Source organism: Mizuhopecten yessoensis, unplaced genomic scaffold (genome assembly GCF_002113885.1).
Source record: "Mizuhopecten yessoensis strain PY_sf001 unplaced genomic scaffold, ASM211388v2 scaffold4121, whole genome shotgun sequence".
Lineage (NCBI taxonomy): Eukaryota > Metazoa > Mollusca > Bivalvia > Pectinida > Pectinidae > Mizuhopecten > Mizuhopecten yessoensis.
In genome coordinates, this window is record NW_018405386.1 from 496,272 (window position 1) to 523,981 (window position 27,710).

At 34.6% G+C, this 27,710-nt stretch overlaps 1 protein-coding gene across 1 annotated transcript; it reads right to left on the reverse strand.

The window, feature by feature from the left end:
- Nucleotides 1–5,470: 5,470 nt before the first annotated feature.
- Nucleotides 5,471–27,455, reverse strand: LOC110448544 (annexin A7-like). The gene is made up of 15 exons (XM_021494832.1): nucleotides 27,303–27,455; nucleotides 26,364–26,393; nucleotides 25,796–26,075; nucleotides 25,105–25,221; nucleotides 19,329–19,400; nucleotides 18,412–18,542; nucleotides 17,564–17,717; nucleotides 17,204–17,298; nucleotides 16,604–16,717; nucleotides 15,915–16,005; nucleotides 15,401–15,480; nucleotides 14,879–15,091; nucleotides 13,820–13,895; nucleotides 11,560–11,672; nucleotides 5,471–8,746 (listed from the first exon to the last, which is right to left on the reverse strand). Exons 1-15 carry the CDS (start codon nucleotides 27,453–27,455, stop codon nucleotides 8,624–8,626), a joined length of 1,842 nt encoding a protein of 613 aa, XP_021350507.1. The 3' UTR covers nucleotides 5,471–8,623.
- Between the last annotated feature and the right edge of the window lie 255 nt (nucleotides 27,456–27,710).

Consider the following 27,710-nt stretch of genomic DNA (forward strand, 5'->3'; position numbering starts at 1 on the left):
AGTATCCTCAAGGATATTGATGTCGTTATAAACCGGCCGTCATTTACTTTAAAGTATACTAAAGATCAATGACGCCTATATATACACGCCGTCATTTTAACCACGTACTTTAAAGTATTCTCAGGGATAATGATGTCGTTTTAAACCCGCCGTCATTTTCTTTAAAGTATCCTCCAGGTCAATGACGCCTATATATACCCGCCGTCATTTTAACCACGTGCTTTAAAGTATTCTCAGGGATAATGATGTCGTTTTAAACCCGCCGTCATTTTCTTTAAAGTATCCTCCAGGTCAATGACGCCTATATATACCCGCCGTCATTTTAACCACGTGCTTTAAAGTATTCTCAGGGATAATGATGTCGTTTTAAACCCGCCGTCATTTTCTTTAAAGTATCCTCCAGGTCAATGACGCCTATATATACCCGCCGTCATTTTAACCACGTGCTTTAAAGTATTCTCAGGGATAATGATGTCGTTTTAAACCCGCCGTCATTTTCTTTAAAGTATCCTCCAGGTCAATGACGCCTATATATACCCGCCGTCATTTTAACCATGTACTTTAAAGTATCCTCAGGGATAATGACGTCGTTATAAACCCGCCGTCATTTAGACCACGTACTTTCAAGTATCCTCAATATAAATGACGTATATAAAAAAAAAACTCCGTCAATTTGACCACGTACTTTAAGTCTCCTCAAGGTCAATGAAGCCTATAAATACACGCTGTCATTTTGATCACGTATTTTAAAGTATCTGCAAGTTTTATGACGTCTATATATAGACGCTGTCAGCGTGATGAAGAACTGTAATTAGAGTACACGCAAGGTATATCACGTTATTTAAAACTACCAATAGCTTGAAAGCGTATTAAAAAGTAAGGCTAAACTGTCGTGAAAACACGCCGTCGGGTAGCGGGGCATTAAATAATTCTTTGATAAACGCAATTCTATTAAAAAACAAGGACAACCAATGTTGACGACGTCATATTCTATTCTTAGAATCTCGGTTAAAAGTCCTAATTCGTTATAATAATGCGGTCATTTAAATTAACACATAAAAGATGATTTTTTATGTCTCATTTTGCTTTGATTAAAAGATGCAACCCACTTCTCATAGCCGTGTTCCCGCCGATGATGAGTTCTCTTTTTGGGGTAATTGCGGAGTTTGAGACGCGTGAACAAGAGTGATTTAGTAAATGGTGTACTTCTCAGCAGAAGTAACAAGTCATCGGTCCTCGCACTGTCACAGACTACGGTAGTATTAATATTAATACCCGGCCTCCTCCGACGGTGAAGTATTTATAATAAAAAATGTCTCGTCTTTAAAAGCTACGTGTTCGCAGATAAGACTCTGGTCGGCACCTGCTAATAACAAGGTGACAGTACATTTTCTCAAAGCGTCCCCGAGATTCTCAAATACAATGCAAATACCAAAGAAAAAAATTACATTATTATGTACACGAACTCTCTTCTCAAATAACTGATCAATAAAAATAACGGGTTTTTTACAGTTGAAATTTGTTGATGTCCCCAGTAATGCAATGTTTAATTTTCAAAGTTAAAGGCCTAAATAATAAAGGCAAGAAAAAAATTGTATGTTTCAAGTACACCGACCGAAACTAACAATTTTATCTCTCTAGAATGCACTTAAACTTCCCATTCAAACTTGCCAAAAATTGTAAGCTTTATTATGAAATCTCTATTTCACAGACAGGAATAAAAAAAAAAAGGCGATAAAAAAAAACAAAGTTAAATCCAATAATCTCTTTTAAAAGATTTACAAATATGATGAAAAATGAATACACTTGGTCTGAATAACTTTGTTTTGTTATTTTTTGTAATTTCTTAAAATACCCCCCACCAACAACCTCTAACTATGTCGGAAAAGTGATATTTGAACACGGTCTTTTAACGCACAGTTTTGAATAAGCAAATGATGAAATTGTTACCTGCTACATGTATTCGAGGAAACTGTAATGACATGCTTCAAATGCCCGTTGGATATATATCACAACTAATTATATAAGCGCAAGGCTAACAAGACTGACTGAAGGAGGGAAAAAGCATGCAAAAGATGACGTGTATGATTTGTCACTGTCAACGCAACAGGTTCTCGCGCAGACGATCAATCGTGGCACGCCTTGTACTTTTCGAAATCACAGGGACCTGAGATATTTGGACCAAAACTAAGGTGTTCAGAGTAATTTTACACGTTTTAGGGGTTAAGATAAACTTTCGGTATAAATGCCTTACTTAAAATTACTCTGAATACCTTAGTTCAGGTCCAAATATATAGATGTAAGAAATTATCAAGTCCCTGTGCTCGATATACATGTCATCATTCTGAAAATTTGAAGCATTTTTCTAAAGTTTTCTCGATATTTTCACTACATGATTACTTCAGAAGTACATATATATATTAAGTATTTTATTATTTGTTATACTCGAGCTATAGCTGTGCGCGTGCACAGAATCCTGTAATCAAATGTCACTGCGCAGATAACACTAACAACCCGGTGGATAATGATGACATGATTTAAGATAATTTACACTACATAGGAAATTGCCCTTTAGATACCATGATAATTACACTTTGACCATCTGTCATATAGCATATTAGCGTACATTCCACTCATTTTCATCTATTTTCGAGGTTAACAACTTCAGGTTTTCTATTGTACCTTTGTGGACTGGTAGATTTAGCTTAATCGGTAGAGCGGCAGACTGGTCAGCTGAAGGTCGCAGGTTCGATCGCCGGGGGAAGCTAGCACACTAACCCTTCTTATGATAACAGGGTGCTACATGTAGAACCTGGGTTTTGCTGTGGCCCAAGGGCCTTAACGGTCACCTGAGTTATATCATAGCTTTATTTTATTGCTTAGATGTGATGTGGAAATCAGCATGTAAACTAAGTGAAATACAATACTTGTCATGTCGTCAAAGGATAAGAATTTTTAAATATTGGTAAATGTTCCCATTGGGGCCCCGCCCTAACCCCAGGGAATGGGGCAGGAATTCCAATTTTACAATGTATTACCCTCATCCACCAAAGATGATTCTGACCAAGTTTAAATAATTTTCTGCTGAAAATGGATAAAATATACCCACAAGTGTTATTTCCCCTTCATAAACTATAGTAAACGTTACCCCCTCCCCAATTTCAATAAAGCCCCTGATGATCTTTCCATCCATGCAGAGAAAATGACTGTAGTACCTCTGAGTCTGGAGAAGAAGATTTTTGAAATATTGGTTAATTTTACCCTATGGGGCCCACCCTGGCCCCAAGGGTTTGGGTAGGAATCCCGATTTTACAATTTAAAACCATCTTCCTCCAAGGATAATTCTCACCAAATAAGAATAATTTCATACAGAAAGTTGTAAAAATATACACAAAAGTGTTGTTTCCCTATATAAACAATAGTAAACTTTACCCCCTCCCAAAGGGAAAACGGATAGCTCGGGGGTCCTGAAATTTACAATTTAAATAAAGCCCCTGATGATCTTTCCATCCATGCAGAGAAAATGACTGTAGTACCTCTGAGTCTGGAGAAGAAGATTTTTGAAATATTGGTTAATTTTACCTTTGGGGCCCCGCCCTGACCCTAGGGTTTGGGTAGGAATCCCAATTTTACAATTTAAAACCATCTTCCTCCAAGAATAATTCTCACCAAATAAGAATAATTTCATACAGAAAATTGTAAAAATATACACAAAAGTGTTGTTTCCCTATATAAACTATAGTAAACTTTACCCCTTCCCCAAAGGAGAACGGATAGCTCGGGGGTCCTGAAATTTACAATTTAAGTAAAGCCCCTGATGATCTTTCTTTTCATGTAGAGAAAATGACTGTAGTACCTCTTAGACTTGAGAAGAAGATTTTTGAAATATTAGTTAATTTTCCCTTTGGGGCCCACCCTGGCCCCAGGGGTTGGAGTAGGAATCCCAATTTTACAATTTTGTAGCCTCATCTACCAAGGATGATTCTGACCAAGTTTGAAAAAATTCCATCCATTGGTTCTTGAGAAGAAGTTGAAAATGTAAAAAGTTTACGCACGACGGACGACGACGGACGGGAAATTATCGGAATAGGTCACTTGAGCAAAGCTCATGTGATCTAAAAAGGGGATAGTAGTGTGGCAGATTTTAATTGTACATAGAATTACGGTCGCCTTCTAGCTTCACGCTAGAGGCAATTTCTCTAGCTCAATCAGTAGAGCGGCGGACTGGAAAGCTAGAGGTCGCGGGTTTGATCCACGGTGGAAGCACGCTTCTGTCTTTCCGGTTGCGAATTGTGTCCGTGGCCCTCCGTGTCGTGACAGGGAGTTAGAACCTGGGTTGTGGTCATTCATCCAAGACACTTTCAGGTCAAATGTCATGAGCATGTAGTCTGGATGGTTCTTTTAAAGCAGTTGATTTAAGATTTTAACTAATTCAATCTATGTTATCTTAAATTATGGTCAGTGTCATTTACTTGAACGGCTTTGATAACCTTTTCCCGTAGTGACTTTCAGGTAGAACAGTCAATTAAAGATGTCAACGTTTCTGATCCCTGTGACCTTGAATGAAGGTCAGGGTAATTTGTTTTTAGTTTTGATAGGCCTTCTTTCATATCTCACAGACCCAGATCTTCTGCAACAGGAGCGAATTAATTTATGTGTTTTAAAATATTTAATCCGTGACCTTGCATGGAGGTCAAGGTAATCTATTTTTACAACTTTGATAGGGTTTTTTCCATGATTCCTACTTTCATATCTCACAGACCCAGATCTTCTGGAACAGGAGCGAATTAATTTATGTGTTTTAAAATATTTAATCCGTGACCTTGCATGGAGGTCAAGGTAATCGATTTTTACAACATTGATAGGTTTTTTTCCATGCTTCCTACTTTCATATATCACGTACCCAGATCTTCTGGAACCTAAGCAAAGTAATTTAAATGTCTTTAAATATTTGATCTGTGATATTGAATGGAGGCCAAGGTCATTTATTCTCACAACCTATAGCTACTGGTCCTATATATATCATGAACTAGGTCTTCTCAAATTTAAGCAGAAGCAATATTAAGATTTCAGCATATTAAACCCTTTCACATAGAATGAGTATAACACAGTAAAAAAAGTAAATTTTAAACATTTAAAATGGTATTGGGCTTGATGTCTCTTCCAAATCACCAACAAATTGCTTTTTTTTTTATTAATCTATCAATGGAACAAGAAATTGGACTTGTGCACAGAACTCGAGTTTGAGTATGAGAACGATTTCATGAATATGGGCCCCAGGACTATTTATCAAAATAATTGTCAGTCCTTACACCTAGCTACCAGATCCAGTCAAATTCAATGGTACCCGGCTTTATGATTCTGAAGATGTTGAATTTTCTTTTGAACAGATGGATTGATTCCAGTATTACACCACCACCCTCTAGAATTATATTGCAATGAAAATGAAAATACTAGAACACAGTTCAGAGTGTGAAAGTTTAATACCAAGGGAATTGTCAACAGCAGAAGATTATATAACATTGAAAAATGATCATCAAACTTGACATTTAACAGAAAGCATACAAGAAAATGGCAGGATAGATTTACAATTTAAGAGCAAATTCATTAAAAACTATAAGTTACATTACAGCTAAATGACTACAATATTTTGTATGGCAGGAATCTCGTTAAGAATTTATGTTGTATGATATGTCAAAATTGAATTACTACTTGATATAAAGGAATGTTATTATAGTAACACAAGAACTATAACACAAAAAAACGGGGTGTACTCTCATCACAAACCCCTTCGCGGTTTATTTAGAGTACACTCCCTTTTTCTGTGTTATAGCTCCATAACATTAAAAATATATTCAAGTTATTCCTTAAATAAACAGAATTTGAGCAACTCAATGCTGTTTTTTAAATCATATAGTATTTTTTGGGAAAAAACGTCTCACTTTCAATACATACTTTATGTTGTGAACATTCGACTCATTGATTTCAATAATGAACCAATTTGTCAATTATGGAATTTGTACGTAATAATCAGAATCGAAAAGGAAAAAACGATTAATTTTCGATTATAATTGATCATTAGCCCATTACTTCTTTTTACCTTTATTCAATAATCTGGGTTTATCTAAAACATTTTCATTTCTACTGAACTTCGACTCAACATAACTACTTAAAATTTTATAGGTTATAATACAATGAACTTTCCAGTTGACGCAGTTCATAAAATTTATCTTAAGACTCACAACAGGATTCAATCCTTAACTGACAAGCAGTAAAGCGTTATGTTGATTACATGGTTCCAGCACCTCAAAATATCCTTAAAAAGATTGTATACATTTCTATAGCGACAGGCTCCAAGGGATTATAAACAAAAAAATAGAGCCATTTTAATTGTAATTTTAAACTTGATAGGAAAGCAATTAAATGGAACAGGGCTAAAGAGAAAAAGTCTTTCAAAGGAAATTGACAGACTTGGGGGTAGGGGATATCAGAAGCCTTGAACCCCTATATATCCCCTGGATCCACGCTGTTACTTCATAAATGATTGTTAGTGAATTAGAACTCATTAACCCCTGATGACACATTTGAACTCTTCCAATTCAAAGGTTGGAATAGTTCATGATGAAAACTCAGGGGTGAATGAGTTGATCTAATACATGAGTAAAAACATGTGTTTACAAAAAAATAAAAAGAATGGTAGACTGAAACTGTTTTCCCATCAACATAGGAACTAACAAGCACTTTCAGTCAAATTTTATTTTCTCTTGTAAAATATTGACATACACACCCAACCAGGTGATTGGCACATCCACAAATAAAAATTGTTATCGGGGAAATCTACACAAAATGGTTTGTCATCCTTTCCTTAATGTCAGCATGGACAATTTCTGATTGATTAAAGAAAGGTACAAATTACCATATCTTTCAATCAATTGTGCTTAAAGATGAAATATATATCTTGCTTTGTTCATTTGTGATTGAATTTTGCACATTTTTCGATCAATATTGTGATGCTGTCTGAAGCACAACTCTGGAAATTAACAAATACAAGTAAATAATTTTCAAAAACCAGAGGTCTTTGGGGCTGTAGAAACATCCCCCATATCTGCCTCGGACGGCAAGAGTTGTAGAGCATACACCATGCATTAAGTGGTTGCCGTTGACCTTTGGTAAAAATAAATGTAACTTGATCCAATAACAATACACAACCATCAATATAAAGTAGAGTGAAACCTGTCCAATCTGACACTTTGTGAGATCCAACACATTGACTGCAATAGACAAAGTGTCAGAATACAGAGGTTTTATCTTGTAATTATGTAAGAAATGGGATTCCAGTTGTTTGCAGGATATGACTTGATGTCAGAACAAGTGGATGTTGGATTAGACAAAATGTCAGAAAACTAAGGGGGCAGACTGGACAGAATGTCAGAATAATCAGGGGTCAGATTAGGCAATTTTTTATGTTAATTATCAAGTATAAAATTCATAACAATTTAATTGTGAAGGTGTTTCACACAACTTTAAGTGACAGTGTCAAGAAAAAAAAAGAAAAAAAAGAAGAAGAAAAACCACATTGACTTAAAAAGTCTCTCACCTAAAACTTTCAAATAATCTCGAAACTTTTAAGATAATATTCTCATTTCCACAACATTCATTATTATGCGTAGTCAATTTTAATGGACCCATGGTTTCAATTTTAATCAGATTTAAATGTTAATTCACAGCCCAAGCAAAATATGAGGCATCAAGTTTAGTTTTGGCATTTATTGTTCATTGAAGATGTGCAAAGTTCAATAACACTGAGCAAGGTAGACTAACCATATGATAATGTTGTATATATTTACAACCTTTATGTAAATATTGGTCAACACCATTAAATTAAACCATCCAACAATAGATACCAGCAACTGTAAACTTCTCTAAAAACAACAACATTAAAAAGTAAGAAAAATTTACGATCAAAATGACAATATTTAACATTTAAATATCATTAACTTTTAACAATTTTCTGAATACAGCATAAATTATATTTATCACATATTAACAACATTCCAAGTCAAAATTTAGGTACATAATGAAAAAAACTTGTAAAGTGAAACCTTTTTATAATAGAACTAGTTTTCGTTCAGAGAAGACAGCGCTGTAAAGCCTTCATTCACAGCACAAGAAAAGATGCAACATGACAGCATTGCCAAAAAATCAAGTTTAACAAGAGCATTTCGTCATACTAGTATCTATAAATGTTTAAATATAAGTCTATACAGTACAACATTCCTTAAGAAATATACGGGTAACATGATATCAAGTCAAAACCCAAAAGAAGTTTCAAATTTCCCTCCTAATTTGTAGATATGTACGTTAAGTTTATCCATTTGAAGATCTTCTAAAGTGAAAGGTAATTTTTACATGTTAACTCTTAAAATACAAATTTTCTCAAATTTATTTTTTGCAATCTTTTGGACAACACTAAATCTCTAACTACTAAATGACACTTGTAATATCTAACTAACATGTAATTTAAATCGGAATTTATTTCTACATTGACAAAATCGATATCAGTTGTATTGATCGAATTTCAGAATTTATCTAATTATAACCTACATTTACATTAATTAGCGAATTAATTGCCAATAAGGGCGAGGAGTAGTTTCTCGTAGTCTCCCCTAGTGTCTCCAGCGACGGCTGTACGGAGAGTTTTATGATGGTGGACCAGGTATTCCTCCTTAATATCCTGCAGATCAATCTGTGAAATGAAGAAGACAACATGTTTATTATGGTGAATTTGATTTAAGAATTCTTGTCCAACTGCAGGGTCGCTTTTTTTTATCGTGACCCAAACAGTTGAACCAGAGTTGTTCGTTTATGAAAGATGGTCAGACTTAGTAATCTGATGCTGCTTTAAGGCAAGCCTTGACAAATAATAACATATAAATAATAATATACAACATTTGACATAGCTCCCTATATAGCTAGAATAAGCCACTTTAAAGTGCTCTACCGTACAAAGATATACAATTTATACATTCAATACAATTAGCATATACATCAATCAATATATTCAAAGCCTCGCAAGGCCTGCCTAAACATTTGCAGGTCCGCCTGGATTAATATGGGAAATGTTACATTAAAAAACAATCAAACCTGATGAACTGGATACCCGAAAGGGGCCCAGGTAAAACACCAGAGAATTCCACTTTTTTTTTACGTAATCTCCTTTAAATTTTGTTTCAGATATAACTGTGCAGGATAACAGAGCCAGGTTACCACCATTCACCAGGCTTAGCTCAGTAACAGAAACCTCTCTTTAATTTTGTTTCAGATATAACTGTGTAGGATAACTGGGCCAGGGTACCACCATTCACCAGGCTTAGTTCAGTAACAGTAACCTCCTTTTAATTTTGTTTCAGATATAACTGTGCAGGATAACAGAGCCAGGTTACCACCATTCACCAGGCTTAGCTCAGTAACAGAAACCTCTCTTTAATTCTGTTTCAGATATAACTGTGTAGGATATCAGGGCCAGCGTACCACCATTCACCAGGCTTAGTTCAGTAACAGTAACCTCCCATTAACTTTGTTTCAGATATAACTGTGTAGGATAACAGGGCCAGGGAGCCACCATTCACCAGGCTTAGTTCAGTAACAGTAACCTCCCTTTAATTTTGTTTCAGATATAACTGTGTAGGATAATAGGGCCAGGGTACCACCTTTCACCTGGCTTAGTTCAGTAACAGTAACCTCCCTTTAATTTTGTTTCAGATATAACTGTGTAGGATAACAGGGCCAGGGTACCACAATTCACCAGACTTAGTTCAGTAACAGTAACCTCCCTTTAATTTTTTTTCAGATATAACTGTGTAGGATAACAGGGCCAGGGAGCCACCATTCACCAGGCTTAGTTCAGTAACAGTAACCCCCCTTTAATTTTGTTTCAGATATAACTGTGTAGGATAATAGGGCCAGGGGACCACCTTTCACCTGGCTTAGTTCAGTAACAGTAACCTCCCTTTAATTATTTTTCAGATATAACTGTGTAGGATAACAGGGCCAGGGAGCCACCATTCACCAGGCTTAGTTCAGTAACAGTAACCTCCTTTTAATTTTGTTTCAGATATAACTGTGTAGGATAACACGGCCAGGGTACCACCATTCACTAGGTAGTTTAGTTGGCTATAGTAACAGAGTTACAGGATCCAGGATTGTAATCCTAGTAAGGGCTTACTCTTTTTTGTTTATTCAATCTTTTCATAAAAGTTATTTAAGTTATGTGATTTTTTCAGGAATAATTCAACAAAACATAGTCAAGAACAGGACTGGGTTGACTGTCGGTGACCAGGTAGCTCAATTGAACCGCTAGTGTTCGGAGGGACCCAGGTTCAAATCCCGGTCTGGCTGTCTATTTTTCCACTCTAGTTGCAGTAGTGCCTGTGACCAACCCACGTTTTAAGCGTTAGGTGTATGCTTGGCAAGGGGATAGCCAAACCTAGGTTGTAAATATTTGTGTCTTTGGGGGGAGAAGACTTTAAAAAAAGGAGGGAGGAATGTAGTGGACCTGGACTGGATCGATCGTCAGCGACCAGGTAGCTCAATTGGTATAGCATCTAACTAAGAGTTAGAAGAATCCCAGGTTTGGACCCCCGTCTGGAATTTTTTGTGGCAGTAAAGTTTTGCCTTTTTTCCCCCCCCCGAGATCAAATGTAAGTAAACAATATACCCCATAACAACACTGGGCAAATATGGATTTTATCGTACAGGACAATTCTTTTTCGATGATTCTCGAAACTGTTTACTAGATGTTTAATTTCCCGGGGCTAATAATTTGCTGTTGTCGTCATCAGAAGTAGTTCAGGGGGATAAAATTTCGTGCAAAGTGACCAGGTTAACAAATCTTCACTCATTTCAGATTTGGGTGATGGGATTGTAATGTAAAATGCTCTGTTGAGTTGTTGTTTTATCTCCATTATTTGGCATAAAACTGATAATCAGATTTGTTCTGGTTGGTCTGAAAAAAGTATATGCATGGATGTGTTATAATTCATGAAGTTAATTTTCACTGGTTATTTCATTTCACACTATCTTTGGTGAGCACGAATATAGCGAAATTATATCCCTGGCGATAACTGTACGTATGCACATAGACTTTCCTTAACCCTTTCACCCCTATGTAACTTCAGTAAACTCTTTCATGCATTGATTTGGATGAGTCCATTATGGTCTACAGTGGTGAAAGGGTTAACTCAAAGCTTTACACCATTTGTTTACTTGCTGTGATCCATTGTTTTCAAACACACTTTAACTTCAAATAGATTTGCATTATATTATTTCATAAATTTGTTAAAATTTATTTTAAAAATAGAAAAGTGGCCAAAGGAAAACCAAATTCTATTTTTTTAACTTTAATACAACATTCACTCTAGAAATAACCAGCAACTGTGTTTCTACTTTAAAATGTACCAAATGAGAATATAACATAGTCCTTATGATAATTTATCCTTCAATAACAGCAACTTGATGTATTTTTTTTAACAGGTTGACAACATATTTTTATTCATTTACCTCAGATCTTGACACAATGATCCTGATTAGAGTCGAGTCCTTCGTTCCAAGTCCAGCCATAGACTTGTGCAAGAGGTCAGCAAAGTACTTCGGTCGATTCATTGCAGACGAGACTGTAAAAATCAAAAACCGAGAGATAAGGGGAAAGAAATGTAACTTCTTAAGTTCCATAATCTTCAAACCACTGCTCCTTTAATAGAGTATAGGGTGTACCACCGAATGACAAAAAGTCACACAATTAGTAAGACACATTTGCTCATTAGCAGAAGCTAATGAATCTATCTAAATATTCTTGCTCATCTTTTTCAAAGTTTTTTTAAAAGGAATTAAAAGGCATTGCAAAACTGTCACAAAATTATCAATGCTCAATACAAAAGTGAAAACCAGGTATGCAGATGAATGTGCATGTGAATAGAACAATGCATAAAGGAGCATTATATGGCCCATATATATTAGAGAAAGAGAAAAAACACGTCACTGGTGACTAAAATTGGCTGTATTAAGTTATTTGTAAATGATTATGATAATTGAACTGCAATGCAAGGTTAAAACAACAGCACTTTCAAATTAATTTTTAATAAATTTCTTTAATTTTTTCCATCAAGTGTTTAATAGAACCCTTAGGACACACTGTTTTAACAAAATGCATCAAAATACAGAAATGTTACAAGAAATTACTGCATTTGTACTTTGATATTCAGGAAAGCTGATTTTTTGTTTTAGATGTCATTATGTTGAAATGGGAGAACATAATGTTTATTTCATTGGACACAGATAGCTTCCCTTTGCCTTTATTTTTTTCCCATTAATTTTATGAAGTTCAAATGTGATGGCAGAATGAGAAAGAGCGCAACTTTCGTCAGATTTAACACAACATTCCCTTTTCACGATATGCAAATCTCGTATGACTCTCATCACATACACCAAATCTCCAATGATTTCGGTGAAAACTGTAGGACCAGTTTTGTTTACAACCTTATGTAAACAGACAGGTTGACAAATATTTCTAACTGATACGACGCTACCATATACCGGGAGATTTTTGGTGCAGTTTAGTTTTCACCTTTTTGTATCATGACAACAAATATTAGCTACACACTTTACCTTACAGTAACATATAGTAACTACTTGTGAAGGGCGAAACTTACTCGGGGAAAATATAAATTTTACCAGTGAAGAGCAAATATTTGACAAGGTGAAAGTTCCGGGTATACAGTACGTCAAAAAGAGAGTTAAACAAAAGATGATTTTTGGGTCCGACAGTTCCTCTCCTAAGGAGATCCACACTGAGGCCTTTAAATGACCCACATGCATTAATTAAAACATTATTATGGAATATTGGGATATCATCTGTATGCTAATTTTAGTATTTCTAAAAGAGAAAACTAACAGCAATCTTTAGTAAAATGTGTAAAATAGCATACATCCTTAACTTTAATACAAATCACTGGTATGTGTAGCATAGCATATAACCTTAACTCTAACACAAATCACAGGTAAAACGTGTAAGGTAGCATATAACCTTAACTCTAACACAAATCACAGGTAAAACGTCTAAGGCAGCATATAACCTTAACTCTAACACAAATCACAGGTAAAACGTGTAAGGTAGCATATAACTTTAACTCTAAAACAAATCACAGGTATAATGTGTAAGGTAGCATATAACCTTAACTCTAATACAAATCACAGGTAAAACGTGTAAGGTAGCATATAACCTTAACTCTAACACAAATCTGATGTAATAAATCACAGGTAAAATGTGTAAGGTAGCATTTAACCTTAACTCTAACACAAATCTGATGTAATAAATCACAGGTATAATGTGTAAGGTACATGTAACATGCATCCTTAATGGCATCAAAACATACAGATTTTATTTTGTAGTATGTACATGTAAACAAATTCAGATTACAGCCTTGTGTTTGATTCAATAGTTAACAGAAATACCCAGGGGTCAAATTTGACATGTTTCACTGTACTCAATGTGATTGGGCTAATGCTGTGCATATGTGATACCTCCAAGGATTCATTACCATGATATAAACTCCTTAACAGCTGTATCCATGGAAACTATTTTTAAACGGATATTTTAAATTTTAAATCCTACAGACAGTTCTTTTTCATTGAAATAAAAAAAATAGCAATGTGGAGGCAATCTGTCGTGAATGGATGTTTTTATTTTATGCAAGGAAAATCTTATATAATGACTTTAAAAGCATTGAACTACATTTTAGGTGCATTAATCATGATTACATACTTAGAGCTTTGAAGCCATCTTCAACATCTCCGGAGAACTCGCTTTTCACTGACTTCAGGATGTCCTTTCCGGAAATCTGGAGATAAATATTACATGATAATCGTCAACTTCGATGTACACCATCCCCCCACCATTTTAAAAACTGCATGCAGTTGAAACATTCTTTCTTAGTCCACTTACATTTCAAGAAAGCTGCCATTGTGCTTCAAAAAATATATTTAATGATATCAAAATTTCAACTCTTGATATTATATATATACTGCATCCGGATTTGGTGAGACATCATGAATTTGAATAAATGAAATCATGAATTAAATCAAACATTAGTCAAATAAGATTTTATGATATCATAAAATCATTTATTGATATCAGAGATTTGAGTTCATTATATGAAATAGCCTAAATCAATGATATCTCAAATCAAATTTTATAACATAAAATATTAAAAGATATCATGAAATGTGTTAAAAAATTTTGAAACAAGTTCTATCACCTGATATAAATCACTCTTGTTGGCCTAGGCGGTAGCAAGGGCCTTATTGTGAGAGGATTTAGGAGGAGCAACAGGATTGGTTTGTTTAACACCCTATTAACATCTAAGGTAATTTAAGGATGTGCCTCCATGTGTGTTGTGTAAAGGTGCATGCGTGTATGTATACCGGAGACAGGGTATGTTGGTGTACTTGCCTCCTAGTAATACTGCAGATCTGATGCAGACTTTATAGTGCTATCTCACTGAAACACCATGCCGAAGGCACCCAGCACAGTACCCCGTCCAGTCACATTACACTGACAACGGGTGAACCAGTTGTTGCCATTACCCTCAATGCTGAACGTTAAGCAGGGAATTACAACTACCATATAACCTAGCTGTGTTGTTGAACAAGTGACCCCATATCTTTTCAAGGCCAAGATTTAAAGAAAACATCAAATCAAATTTATAACATGAAATATTTAGTAATATCACAAAATCTATTAAATTTGATTTAATGATGCCATTAAATCTCGGGTGTGGAAAGATATTGGGTCACCTGAAACTTGATAAATTTGAATATCTACCTTCTGGTACTCCTGGAAGGTGGCCCGGAGTTGGTAGTGGTTTCTGACAGCCATGACGGTGAGGAATGCAGATTCGTCAGTGCCAATCATTTTCTCACCAGCTTGGTACAGTTTCTGGGCGTCTTGTTGGGCGAGCGCCCTGTCTACCACGCCTTCCAGTCCCTGGTAGGCCAGACGCTGTTGTTGATCGGGAGTCAACTCATTCCTGTTTCCCTGCAAAATTTCATATACCTGCTTAAAATATCATTCAAACTATATACAGTCAAAACTTTCATAAATCAAACTTTATTGCTGTAACTACAAACAGTAGGTGCACTTGTTTTAGCGTATTATCAAATTTTAACAGATTAGCGCATTGATGATTTGTTCATTGATTTTTTTTTAGAGAAACATCAATCATTGCAAACAAATAAGCCCAATGTTCATATCACAAAAATAAAAAGCCTTCAAGCTAAACACTGCTAAAATATGTTCGCATACAGTATTGAAATGATTACAGGTATACAAACCTTACATACTTACCTGGCAACAAGATATCAAAAGCCGCTTAAAATGTCCACTCGTCTCTGATGATATATCCTGTTCCAGAGATCTGCTAAAATCTGCAAATAGACATACATGCAGCATGAGAGAACCAATTACACAATCCTGTCTTAAATCTTTCAAGGCAAATCCAGGCAGGATATATTATGAGACCTTGGCTTTTGTAAACACTTATACTTGTCTTGTATAAATCATTTAAGCACAAGGAGATCTGACATGGTTGTGTCAAATTTTTATCAGGAATCAAAACTTGTATTTATTTATTTTTGTAAATTCTGGATTAAAAACTGATCAATCAAAAATTCAGATGAAAAAATTAATACATCTTAAATCTTAAGTTTTGAATTTCTTACTTTAACCAATATTTTTTTTATGATAGCAAAACATTTTTAACATATTTCATAAGATGATGATAATCTGATTGCCCTAATTGATAAAAAAAAAAGTTATGACTTCTGAACACACAAGGCTTTGTTATCTTTTTGATACTTACGTTTCTTGTAACATTCCACAATCTCTTTAATTTCTGCATTGGATCTTGTGCAGAGAATTTCAATGAGAACTGCTTCTTTCGTGCCGACACACTAAAACACGAGAGTTATGATACAGTTAATACCTTTGAAAATTTCACTCTGCAAAAAATGAATATTTGTTTTCCTGAGATTAATCGTGTTTCCAAATGGGAAGCCCCTATGATCCATTTCCTTTTTGTTTCTGTCCCCGACTTTTGTTCCAGATTTGCTAAAATACTGTAAACGAGTAAACATTCGCTCAGTCAAACTTTTGCCCTATGCCGGTAAAATTGGTATTCACCCAGTGTTAATTTCATTCTTCACATCCAATTAATACGTTTATCATGTTGTCTGCAAATGGTCGCTGTCATGATAAATTCACCCTCATAGCAGAGGGTAAAAAAGGCGAAAGTTTAACTGTCGCGAACATTTCCTGTTATACAGTAGTTGATTTCGCAGAATCTTTCTTTTGTATATTTCAGTTCTTGTAGCTATGGCATATAGCACTACGGTAAGAATCAATTAAATTCCTCCATTTTTACGCAGGTTATATTTTTTGCAGAAAAAGTAGTTACTGCGAACATCGTGAAAATTAGAATCCTGCAAATGAAGACAACTTTAACAGTTTATCAGAGAACATGGAGGTCATCTGAGGTATAAAGAGACTCACTGTCATTGCTTTATGAAGAGACCACGCATCAAAGTAGGTGGTCGGTTTGAACATGCCCATAATCAGTTCCTCCAGATCTCCACTCAGCTCAGATTTCAGATCAGCAATCAAATCCTGGTAATGGACAGATATTTTATTTCCTAACATTTGTTCTTAAGAAGAAGATTTTCAAGACTTCAAAGCTATCTATCTACACAATGACATTGTATAACTCCTGTTTGAGATACTATATCTTTGCATGTAAACTTTTATTGACTAAATTTGAAATAACTTTTAACATTTATTCAAAATCGAAGGTCTGACAAGTACAGTTCAGCAGAGGTAGACTTAAGAAAATATTTTCTTAACAAACTACACATTTTTTCACCCTTAAGAAGCCAACTACTATGATACTATTGATCATACAGGTCATGTTTGAGTAAAAAATTATGATTTGAATTTTTTGCAACAGAGACAAGAATGATGAAATTTGCCCAAATAAAACTTGATATAATATCTTTTCATGCTTGTTTTTTGAGAATATTTGGGGGAAAGGTTGAATGAACATTCAAATTTTCCCAAATTTGTTATGCACCCAGACACCAGAAACAGTAAAGGTACCTTGCCATACATGGTTTTGAACATGGTTAGAATCTGCTGACGCTGCTGATTGGTCCGTGCACTGATCACACTAATGATGGCTTTTTCATCAGTTCCTAAAAAAGAAAATCATTAATTATCTCACTTATTTGTAATTATAACATTTATTTTTATTTTTTTACAGTTGTTTTTTGTGTAATTTTCAAATCTATCATTAATTACTACTAACAATAATCAAAATTGCTACTTAATCTGTATTAACAGTAAATGCTTTACATGTTTTTCTAATTTTGGAACTCTTTTTCATAGGAGGTGCATGTCATTTTAAGGTAGCATATATCCTTAAAAATAATCAAAACACAACGGAGGTACAGTACATACCGAATCCCTTCATGGCCTTTCGTAGAATTTCTGCATCCTGCTCCGGAGAGAATGGTTTGGCAGGTCTAACAGTTGGGCGAGCTACCTCCCCTTGACCCCCGGCACCTCCACTTATGTTCATGGCCCCCATTCCAGTTGTTGCCCCAGGAACACCCTACCAAATAATATTTATATATCATAAATCTAGATATGTTTTTGTAGGACACTTTTGCAGGTTTCAACAAGATAGATGTCTTATTTTCAATGTATCCAATTATTTTTCAAAATAGGGATATGCATTGAATTATGAGTATCATTCATATATCCCAGTTTATTATTTTGAGTGTGTTGTATACTACTTCTTAAATCACAGCAAAGTGTAAACAAATTATTACAGAAACTATATGTACATTGACCGTTGGGGAATCAACCTTTTGATTTATTTATAAGTGAAATCAAATGACTAAAATATTGTGATACACAGCATTCCTACTCCCTAAAGTGTTGTCTCACACGAAGTGTTTGCATTCTGGCACTAAATAGTCTATTAGATGTCTACAGAAATATATATGAAAAGGGAAATAACTCTATAAAAAGGGGAAGAATTCTGTTCTTCATTGCACATGGCTACTATATCCTCCTCAAATGTATCAGTTGATCAAGTTTGATGGAAAAAGAAGCTTATTCTGGGGAAAACACTGACCAATCAGGTTGTAGTCTGCTAATTAGATATGTGCAAACTTTGTTCATCATTGAGCTTAACCTCCATCTTTCTAACACGGGTATGTTGTACTACTATATGCTGATCAATTACGCTTCATTGAAATCTGACAATATTGTAATTTTCTATCATTAACTATTCAACCTACCGCTCCTGAGTAAGCAGGCTGTTGAGGGGGCTGGTGCTGTGGGGGCATGCCCCCTGGTCCCTGTTGGGGGTAGGAGGGAGCCCCTCCTTGATAGCCCGGCTGCTGGGGAGCATACCCTGCACCACCTGCACCTGCGAAATAAAGAAATGTATAATTCAATATCAAAGAAATTATTTTTCGGTAGCAGATCTATTAGTAGACATTATTTTGATAACCAGTTTCAATCAAGATACACCTTCAAACTCACAATTGATCCTCTCGTATACAGATGTAGGTTATTTATAGTACACTGTTATCTGTCCAAACAAAACTGCTTGGAATTGGTTCACATAATTTGGTCAGTTTACAGAAAGTTCCAGCTTACACAGAATGTGCTTATCATTGTTGGAATCAAATGTTTTAGTTAATTTAGACAAGAATTGGAATCTGACCCTTTAACTTTGACCGATGACCACCAAAATCTAATCAGTATTATAACTTTATGTTAATGTATTATGTTATAAACATTTGATATCTTGTTTACAAGTGGTCAGGTTTGACCTTTGACCCTTTAACCTTGACTTAGATGACCACCAAACAACTTTATTCAGGAGTAAAACTGAATGTTACCACACTATATGGTGTAGACATACAATAAATCTGTTCCAGGGTTCATACGTTATCTTGAACACTAGCTTTTTATTGTTGCACTATGTTGTAATCATATACTTCTGCAAATTGAGTTTTATCATGATGATAATTATTCATAAATTATCAAGTGACACCATGTGACATCATGTCATGCATAGAACCCGATAGGAAAACTGGTACAGGTACCTGAAGACATATTTGAACTCTTCCAATTCAAAGGTTAGAATAGTTCATCATGAAATTTCAGGGGTAAATGAGCTAATATAGTTATTTGTAGTGTTAGTTACCTTGGAAAGCTGCTGGTTGCTGGCCAGGGTAACCTGCAGCAGCTGGCTGAGCAGGGTAACTGGTACCACCACCTGTAATTAATAACAAATTGTCTCTGTTACACAGTACCCAAATCTATCAAAGAAATGGGATGTTATTAACATAAATGACTATGGACAATGAGAGCCATTGGCCATTGGTGTACCATTCACAGGGATTTACCAGGATAGTTTAGGAAACGGACCCTGGGTCCATATTGGAAAAAAGACAAAACTAGGGATAATCAATTTTTTTCCAAAAAAATCTGGACATGGAATGTGTTATTGAAATGTTTTGTCACTAATATTTAGACTATTCGGACAAAAATTGAACTCTTTGATTCAATATGGTTTATCTGGACTTTAATTTTAACTTAAACTTTAAATTTGGTATACCCAGACAAAATAATACAGTAAAATGGTGACCTTTTTCCTACTGTGAATATCAAATGCCTGCATGTACAGCAAATATCAGATACATATAGTCATTCATTTTCAAGGTCACCGGGGTTAGATAGGTATATGTGAAAACATGTTTTAAATATCCATAAGGTCTAGTGTAACAAAAGTTTCCATAACGGCTTCTTGGAATAAATGACCCTAATCTACTTTCAAGGTCACAAGATTTAACTGTGTTAAAAGTCTTCAAATAGCTTTTAAAGATCCATAGGGTTTAAGAGTAATATTGTCTGTAGCTGCTGGTGTAAATTGCTATCAAGTGACCTTGAACTTGATCTAAAAATATTTAAAAAAAATTGTCTAAAGCACTACATTAAGCTTGTAGATTTCTAGGGTAACACACTATCAAGTTTGTTCAATTAAATTACCTTGATCAATTTTGAAATTTCTATCCCTGAGAGTAATATAAGTTAAATCCTTCATCAATGATCTATAAAGTGTAGAGTGATGATATTTATCCTGTGGTGTAAGTTGTGTTGCTATCAAGTTTGCTTAAACAAATCTGACCTTGACCTTCTTTGAAAGTCACACATGTAAGATGTCACTTGCAACGAGCATTAAATAACAAGTCAGCAATACAGGCCCATTAGACTCTTGTTATTTGATAAACAAGGAAATAGATATTACAGAATGTTACTTTTAAGGATCCCTGTCACATCGCACTGCCGTTTTTTACCATATTTACAGTTACCTCCCCTTAACTTCCGCTTTGATATACACCTGTAGCACAGTTTTGCCAGATCATTTTGGTTAACCAGGTAGCTCAATCACTTAAAGCAATAGTATAACAATCTTAAGTCCAGGGTTCAATTCCTGGTCTAGTCCCGCTCAATTTTTACACTCAGATCACTGTTATATATATTGGTTATATCTTGTTTAATTTTCCTTTATTATTTTTCATAAAAATCCCGCAGAGTTATAATGTTTTCTTTTCAGGATTGATTTATCAAAGCTATAGTCATGCCGGGAAAAAATAGTCTTACACTTTGTTACAGATTTTGGCAGTGGTACGGGGATCCTTAAATGTTAATCACTGACAAAACCTGTAGTGATCCAGGAGCTCCGAGTTACTCAAAATGTTGAAAACAACACTCTCGTTCATAGTTCAAATTGAGGCCATTTAATGAACAACACAAAATCAAAATTTTTGATTTCCTTTTTATTTTATTTCAGCTTAGATATATATTTTCATTTCAATGTAATTACAGAAATGCAATCTATGGCAGGCTAGAGCTGAAATATTTAAATATGTATTTAACAGTTTCAGTTAGGAACAATTATTTTTAATGGCAAACAAAAATAGTCTGCGTCTCTAACTGGGTCCGTGAGCAAACTCGACTCTGGTGAGCCTGTGTTAAAAATGAAACTTTCCGTGATCAATTTAGCTAAAAAAAAATCCTTCATATATAAATAGCAACAAAATCAACAATATAAGTTCAACTGCTGTGATTCATAAAAACAATAACAACTTTTATTATTCTGCAACAGTGAAATATTAACAGAGTTTCTGTATATTTGTAAATTTATGTACAATGCTTAATGAAAATACAATTGAATTATGCATCATTGAAAATAATTTGAAACAAATTTACTATTATTGTAGATAGAAATATCAAAAAATATTAAAATTAACAATTTTAATTTCAAAAATATTCAAATATTTATCAAGGTATCTCCTGGAGTTTTAATAAGTTTTAATAAAAAAATCAATTTCATATAAAAAATGTTATAATTTAAAACTCTCATTGAAATTCTCTTACTTTAACGCCGATCCCGAGAACCATAATAACAACATTCCCCCTAAAAAGAATATCTAACTAGCGATAATCAAATATCAACTTTCAGCAGTAATCATAATCTTGTTGGGTTTTTTCCCCAAAATTATATAATAACAAAAAAATTACAATATCGTTAAGTACATTGTACCTTTTCATAGAATTCATATATACATGTATTTGAAAGACTCAAGACTCCCAACCTACCCATGCAACTTATTCTGGGTTATAAACATACATGTAACATATGTATGTAAATGTGCAACACAATGCGATATAGATCTAGACTACTTAAGAAACTTCGGTGCTGCATGAGGTGTACATGGATATTAATCAACCCAAATATTGTAAACATTAACAGACAAGTAGAAATTCTAGTCATTACATGTATCACTAAGGCTTGTTTATAAAACATTAAATTCACCGATGATAATCATTTTATAATGGTACACTAATCAACCTTGTTTATCCAGCCAGCATTAATGTGACTATATAAGTATGGAAAAAAAAAAATTCACAAGATGACCGAAACTACATTGTATTAAGCTAATAGTTTAGGAGACAGATTGAACTGTTCTATATAAATTGTCTTACTAATTCACAATACATCAGGACTGCATGTTGTTGATTCTTTACAAAAACATTGATGGTCAGTTACACTAAACCTAATATTTGATATGTTTACTTTATTCCAAAAGAGACATTGATCTGATAATGTAGAAAGCTTCATTTAACTTAAATCACTCAATTTTTTCAACAAAACATGTCACCAAACTCATTTTGTTTCTTATAAAAAGCACTCTTTAATATACATGTATCCATGAGCAAAGTATTATCTTGATTTCAATCTAGTACATGTTCATACACAACATATCATTATTGAAATCGCATATACCCCATGAACACATTTTGTAGTTTATGGGTAAACTAGCATTTGGAACCTCATTGGTCCAAATTTAAAGTCTTCAATCTTCTCAAATATTATTCAAAATAGCAAAAAAAAAAAATCCAGTTTTTTAATAATATAAAAATAATTCAAAAGGGAAATTCATCAATAGATATGATTTAAATATTTAACAGCAAATAACACATTTTCAATAAATTGCACTTAATATGAGGTATAGCTAGTGGAATGCAATTTCTTGCAGCATTTTTTATACATGAATGGAGGATCTCAAACAAGTTCCCTTTTCATATTTTCTTGAAGCTATACAATGTATCATATTTATCTTATGAAATTGGAACAAGTTTGAGATTCTCTTTCTCACACCTAAAATGCCACGATTTGTTAAAAAAAAAAATGCCTTGGTCAAAAACAGTTTTTCAGGTTCATATCAAATCATATTTACCATTAACATCACAAAGGCCACAGTTTCACTTCAAGAGTGTATTATGACATTAAAATGGAGACAATACATTTTGCGCAGAAGAATTTGATACTTTAATAATGACTTTGAGATGTGTGCTTTTTTCAGAATATTTGCAAAAATGGTTTGATTATGTGATAAAAACTGACTTGAATTTGTTTTCACTTCCAATAAGATCAATTAATAAAACTTGTGAGTGAAACATTCTTAAACTTGTTTCGTATGTTTCTTCTGACATGAAACAATTTTGAGAATTTTTCATTCATGATGAGCTGAGTTTCAATTTATCTCATTTGAAATGAAAACTATGAAATATCCTAAACATGTATGTATATACAATGAACAATAACTTAGAAAACAGGTCAATTTCCCGTGTACTCTGCAGTTTATTAATAGAATATTCCCCTACCTTAAAGGTGTGACAGTGAAATCTACGACGCGAGGGGTGATTTAGTTGGTTGTCTTACCCAAGGCTCTACCTACAGGGTTAGATAACAAATAATCACCCCAAGACCTAGGGTTGGAGATTTCTTTGCTACACCCAGAAGGCAGGGGATAATTTTTTACCATCCTTTTATTAATTAGCTTGGCATGCTTGTAAACAAAAGCACTTGAGGTCTATGAGCCCTGCCATTCACTTTAAATGATGTCATAATTTAGCACATGCTATTCTGACGGAGGCTTTGGTAGATATCTCTGTCTAATGGAGAGAAAGTTGATCTTTCCTGGCTAAACAGGAGATGCACATGCGAAGGATGGGATGATATAAACATGTTTCATCCTCAGCAGTTTATCTTCATTGCTGAGCATACACATCGTATTAGTACATGTACAACATTAATTCTACATGAACAACCCAATGCATTCTACAAGCAAATGGTTGGTGACCAGCATGCGATGGAGCACTCTTCCTGTCTATCTTAAGGACCACCCAAGCTAGCGTTTTCTAGTCAGTCTGGACATTAGTATGGGCGGGGCGGGCCTTGAGGGTAATCTGTAACGAAAACGAAACAAAAATCTGTCAGGAATTTGTTTCTTTTTTATTCTTAACATCTTTCATCAAAATGAAAAAAAATAAAAATGAACAGGGTTGCTGGGAAAGAACGCATTTTATTAATTCCTCTACAAAATTTGAAAACCCCAAAATGGTTGAAAACAAGACAGTATTGCAAAACGAAAAAATTCCCTTTCATATTGGAAAGTTTTGTTTCAATGATAACATAAATGACTTGGAAAACATTAAATTTAAAAAATGTAGAAACTTAATGTTCACATAACAACATTTGCAAACTGAAAGTTTGAGATTATAAAGGGGTTTGGTAATCTATAAAGCTAGAGTTATGAAAAGGAATTATTAGTAAAAATGGGAAAATTAGACCTTGACAAATGTTGGTAGTAGCGCGTGGTGGTAAACAAAAGGAGGGACGTTATATTGAGGCTGAAGGGTATCATAACAAAGAAGATTACAGTATGTATTGACTCAACTATTATTGATGTGGAGGTTTTCACTCTGACATTGTCGCTATGATATTGATTTAATAGCCCGTCAATTAGTTAGCGAATGCAAACTTTCCCACTGATGTTATGATGTAAAATATTAGCAAAAGCTTCAAATTTTCCTCTATTAAGGTAGAGAGTTCCATCACTTTTCAATTGTAAATTAGGCTTGAAAAGTTCTATTCCTGTTTACTTTATGATATTTCCTTTATATTCATATATAGGGAGATCAAACATTTTCAAATTATTCTTGGTAATGTTCCAGAAAATTATCAAGAAAACAAACAGCATCACAGATAGCCAAGAGTATAATGTTCTTGCTTTATAATCAAGAACTTTGTGGATTAAAATTCGTGTAGCAGAGATTATGTTGGGGATGCCAAACAACAACAATGTAATGAATATATTATTTTTTTTAATATGTAACTCTTTGCTGTAGTAAATGGGCTGGTAACTTCCAGTCAGAAAAATGCAAAACAAAATGGAACTCTTTTTTGTTGGAGAGTCAACACAAAATGCTGGGACTCTCTACCTTAAGACTGACTCTAGAAACCAGACAAAGCAGGCAACTTGGGTGTTTCCTTAATTTCTATAAGTAACATGGTAGCACACTACACATACAACAACAAAGGATTACAGGGAAGGATGGTTATTACTCACTTGGATATCCCCCAGGTGCACCTGGTTGCGCCGGGTAGCCGGGTTGCGCCGGGTAACCAGCTGGTTGTGCAGGGTAACCACTAGGTTGGCTGTATCCAGCGGGTGGTGGAACTGTTCCTGTAGTCATAGAAACCATATTATGTTTGTCAATAATATTTCCATAATAGATAAATACCATCAGCCTACTTTTTTCTGTGAAGCTGCAAAAATAATGTAACAGCAATACAAGAAATCTAGTTGCCAGTAAATGAATGAGACTGCAGCTACACATATGCCTTTAATATGAAGATCTGCAAACCATTATTAAAATGATCTACCATTAGTTTACCCAAAACAGGACCGTTTTTAGCTAAATATTAATGTATTTTGTACCATAGTATAAATTAATAAATAGATACCATCCTCTTTTCTTTTACAAGCTGATATTTTGGGCATGTAGTTCTATAAATAGAACATGAAATACCATCAATGAAAAGTAGGCCCTTGAAGAGCTGTTACTGTAGCCAGAAAGGGAATTTAAGTATTTTAACTTATATTTTAGAGTCAGAAGATCTAGAGGTTCTGTTCTAATCAAATTTCTTCTCCAAACTAGCATTATTTTTGAAAAAATAGACTTCTGAAAATGACATCGATATAAACATTATCTCAGAGCATGTAAATTAAGAAAGTTGATTTCCTAATAACTGCTGACCTTGTGGGTATCCCCCGGGATACCCTGGGTTAGGGGCGGCTGGATAGCCTGCTCCTGGTGCTGCAAACCCACCACCACTGTAATTAGCCTGTCCAGGAGGGGGAACCATTCCCGGAGCCATCCCTGGGGCGCCGTATCCCGGTTGTGCAGGGTAACCTGGTTGTGCTGGGTAACCTGGTTGTGCGGGGTAACCTGGTTGTGCGGGGTAACCTGATTGGGGATGATGGCCGTGAGCCCCACCATGATGGCCGGGAGCCCCACCATGATAGCCGGGAGCGCCCTAGATTGGGAAAAATTATGAAATATTAACACTTAGAAGTTTCACAACTTACGAGGATAAAAAGCTTGTGTTTTGCTGAATTGATGAACTTGTAAAGAAAATCCAAGAAGATCATTCACAGATTTTAAGAAAAATAGTTGAAAACAAACTAATTAGAATAATGTATAAGAAACAGATATGATGCGGTTATTTTAGATTATTGCCCAATAAAAGTCCAATGAATTAAAGTATACATCCAGGGTTTATCCAACATCAGTGTTCGTACATTGGCAATGTGTATATACTCACTGGAAGAATCGTTCCTTTGGGCAGAATTCCCTGGTTAATGAAAAGAAAAGTAAATGAAATTCATCTATTTAATAGTTCAAATCATATTTCTAATCTGAATGGAATTTTAACAGGATTTTTGAACAAATGGAGCATCTGATCAAAGAAAAATGTATCAGGAAAACTGTGATTTTTGGGGCTCACATACTGTGTATTCCAGTCTTTGACTTGTGCTGGGCTCACATACTGTGTATTCCAGTCTTAGACTTGTGCTGGGCTCACATACTGTGTATTCCAGTCTTTGACTTGTGCTGGACTCACATACTGTGTATTCCAGTCTTAGACTTGTGCTGGGCTCACATACTGTGTATTCCAGTCTTAGAATTGTGCTTCTTCATTTATATCTCATATAATATCTAACTTTTGGAAAAGATCATCAGGATTAACCCTATATAACCCCCAAATAAATACTTACTATTTAACCATTTGAAAACTGAGTCAACTTCCAAAATCCCAGCATACAAGTATTACCTTTTTGTACGTACATATTCATTAAATTCACAAAATCTTAATGATAAACTAGCTGAATTGATCCTATCTTTTGTGCATAGAAAGTCCCTAGCTCCCCTGACCTGCCATTACAAAGCGTAAAAGCATAAAAATATCTAATTTCCTTGATTTTTGCACAATTACAGTTTAAAAATTGTTAAAATGCTTTAACTTTTGTGAGCCATTAGTGGCTAAACAACTATTATTTTTTGGACCCTAATTTAAAACTGTTCATATATGCGGTAACAGTACCTTTTTCACCTATTTTTTCATTTTCTTGTTTTTTAACAGTTTTAGATTTAAGCACTCAATTACAGTACTAGTTTAAAAATATTGAAAACTTTAACCTCGACTAATTTTTGAGGGCCATTCATAATTAAGTGGTTAAACAACAAATATTTGTTTAAATACCTTTTTCATCTGCTTTCTCATCTTCTTCCGCATTTTCCTCTCATGTTTCGGGAGATGTTTGTACTCATTGTCCGAGCTGTCGGAAGATGATGAGGATGAGCTGCTGCTGCTGCTGCCGTGGCCATGGTGCTTGTTCTTCTTGTGTTTACCCATGGTTCTACAAAACAAGAAGAAAAAAAACAATTACAAGGGTATAACTGTGAACATGTTTGTCCTTCTGCAAATTAAATGCATCCTTTTTGCAGTGTTTCCTTGTACCTAGTAGAAGTTCTGCACCTCACTTAAAGATAGATGGAAAGGAAACTTTTCTCAGCCGTCCTATTGTGAACTTTTACAAAAGGGAAATAAATCTTACATATCCATTTCACAGATTAGGATTGCTTTATTTGTATTTATGATCTAAAACTG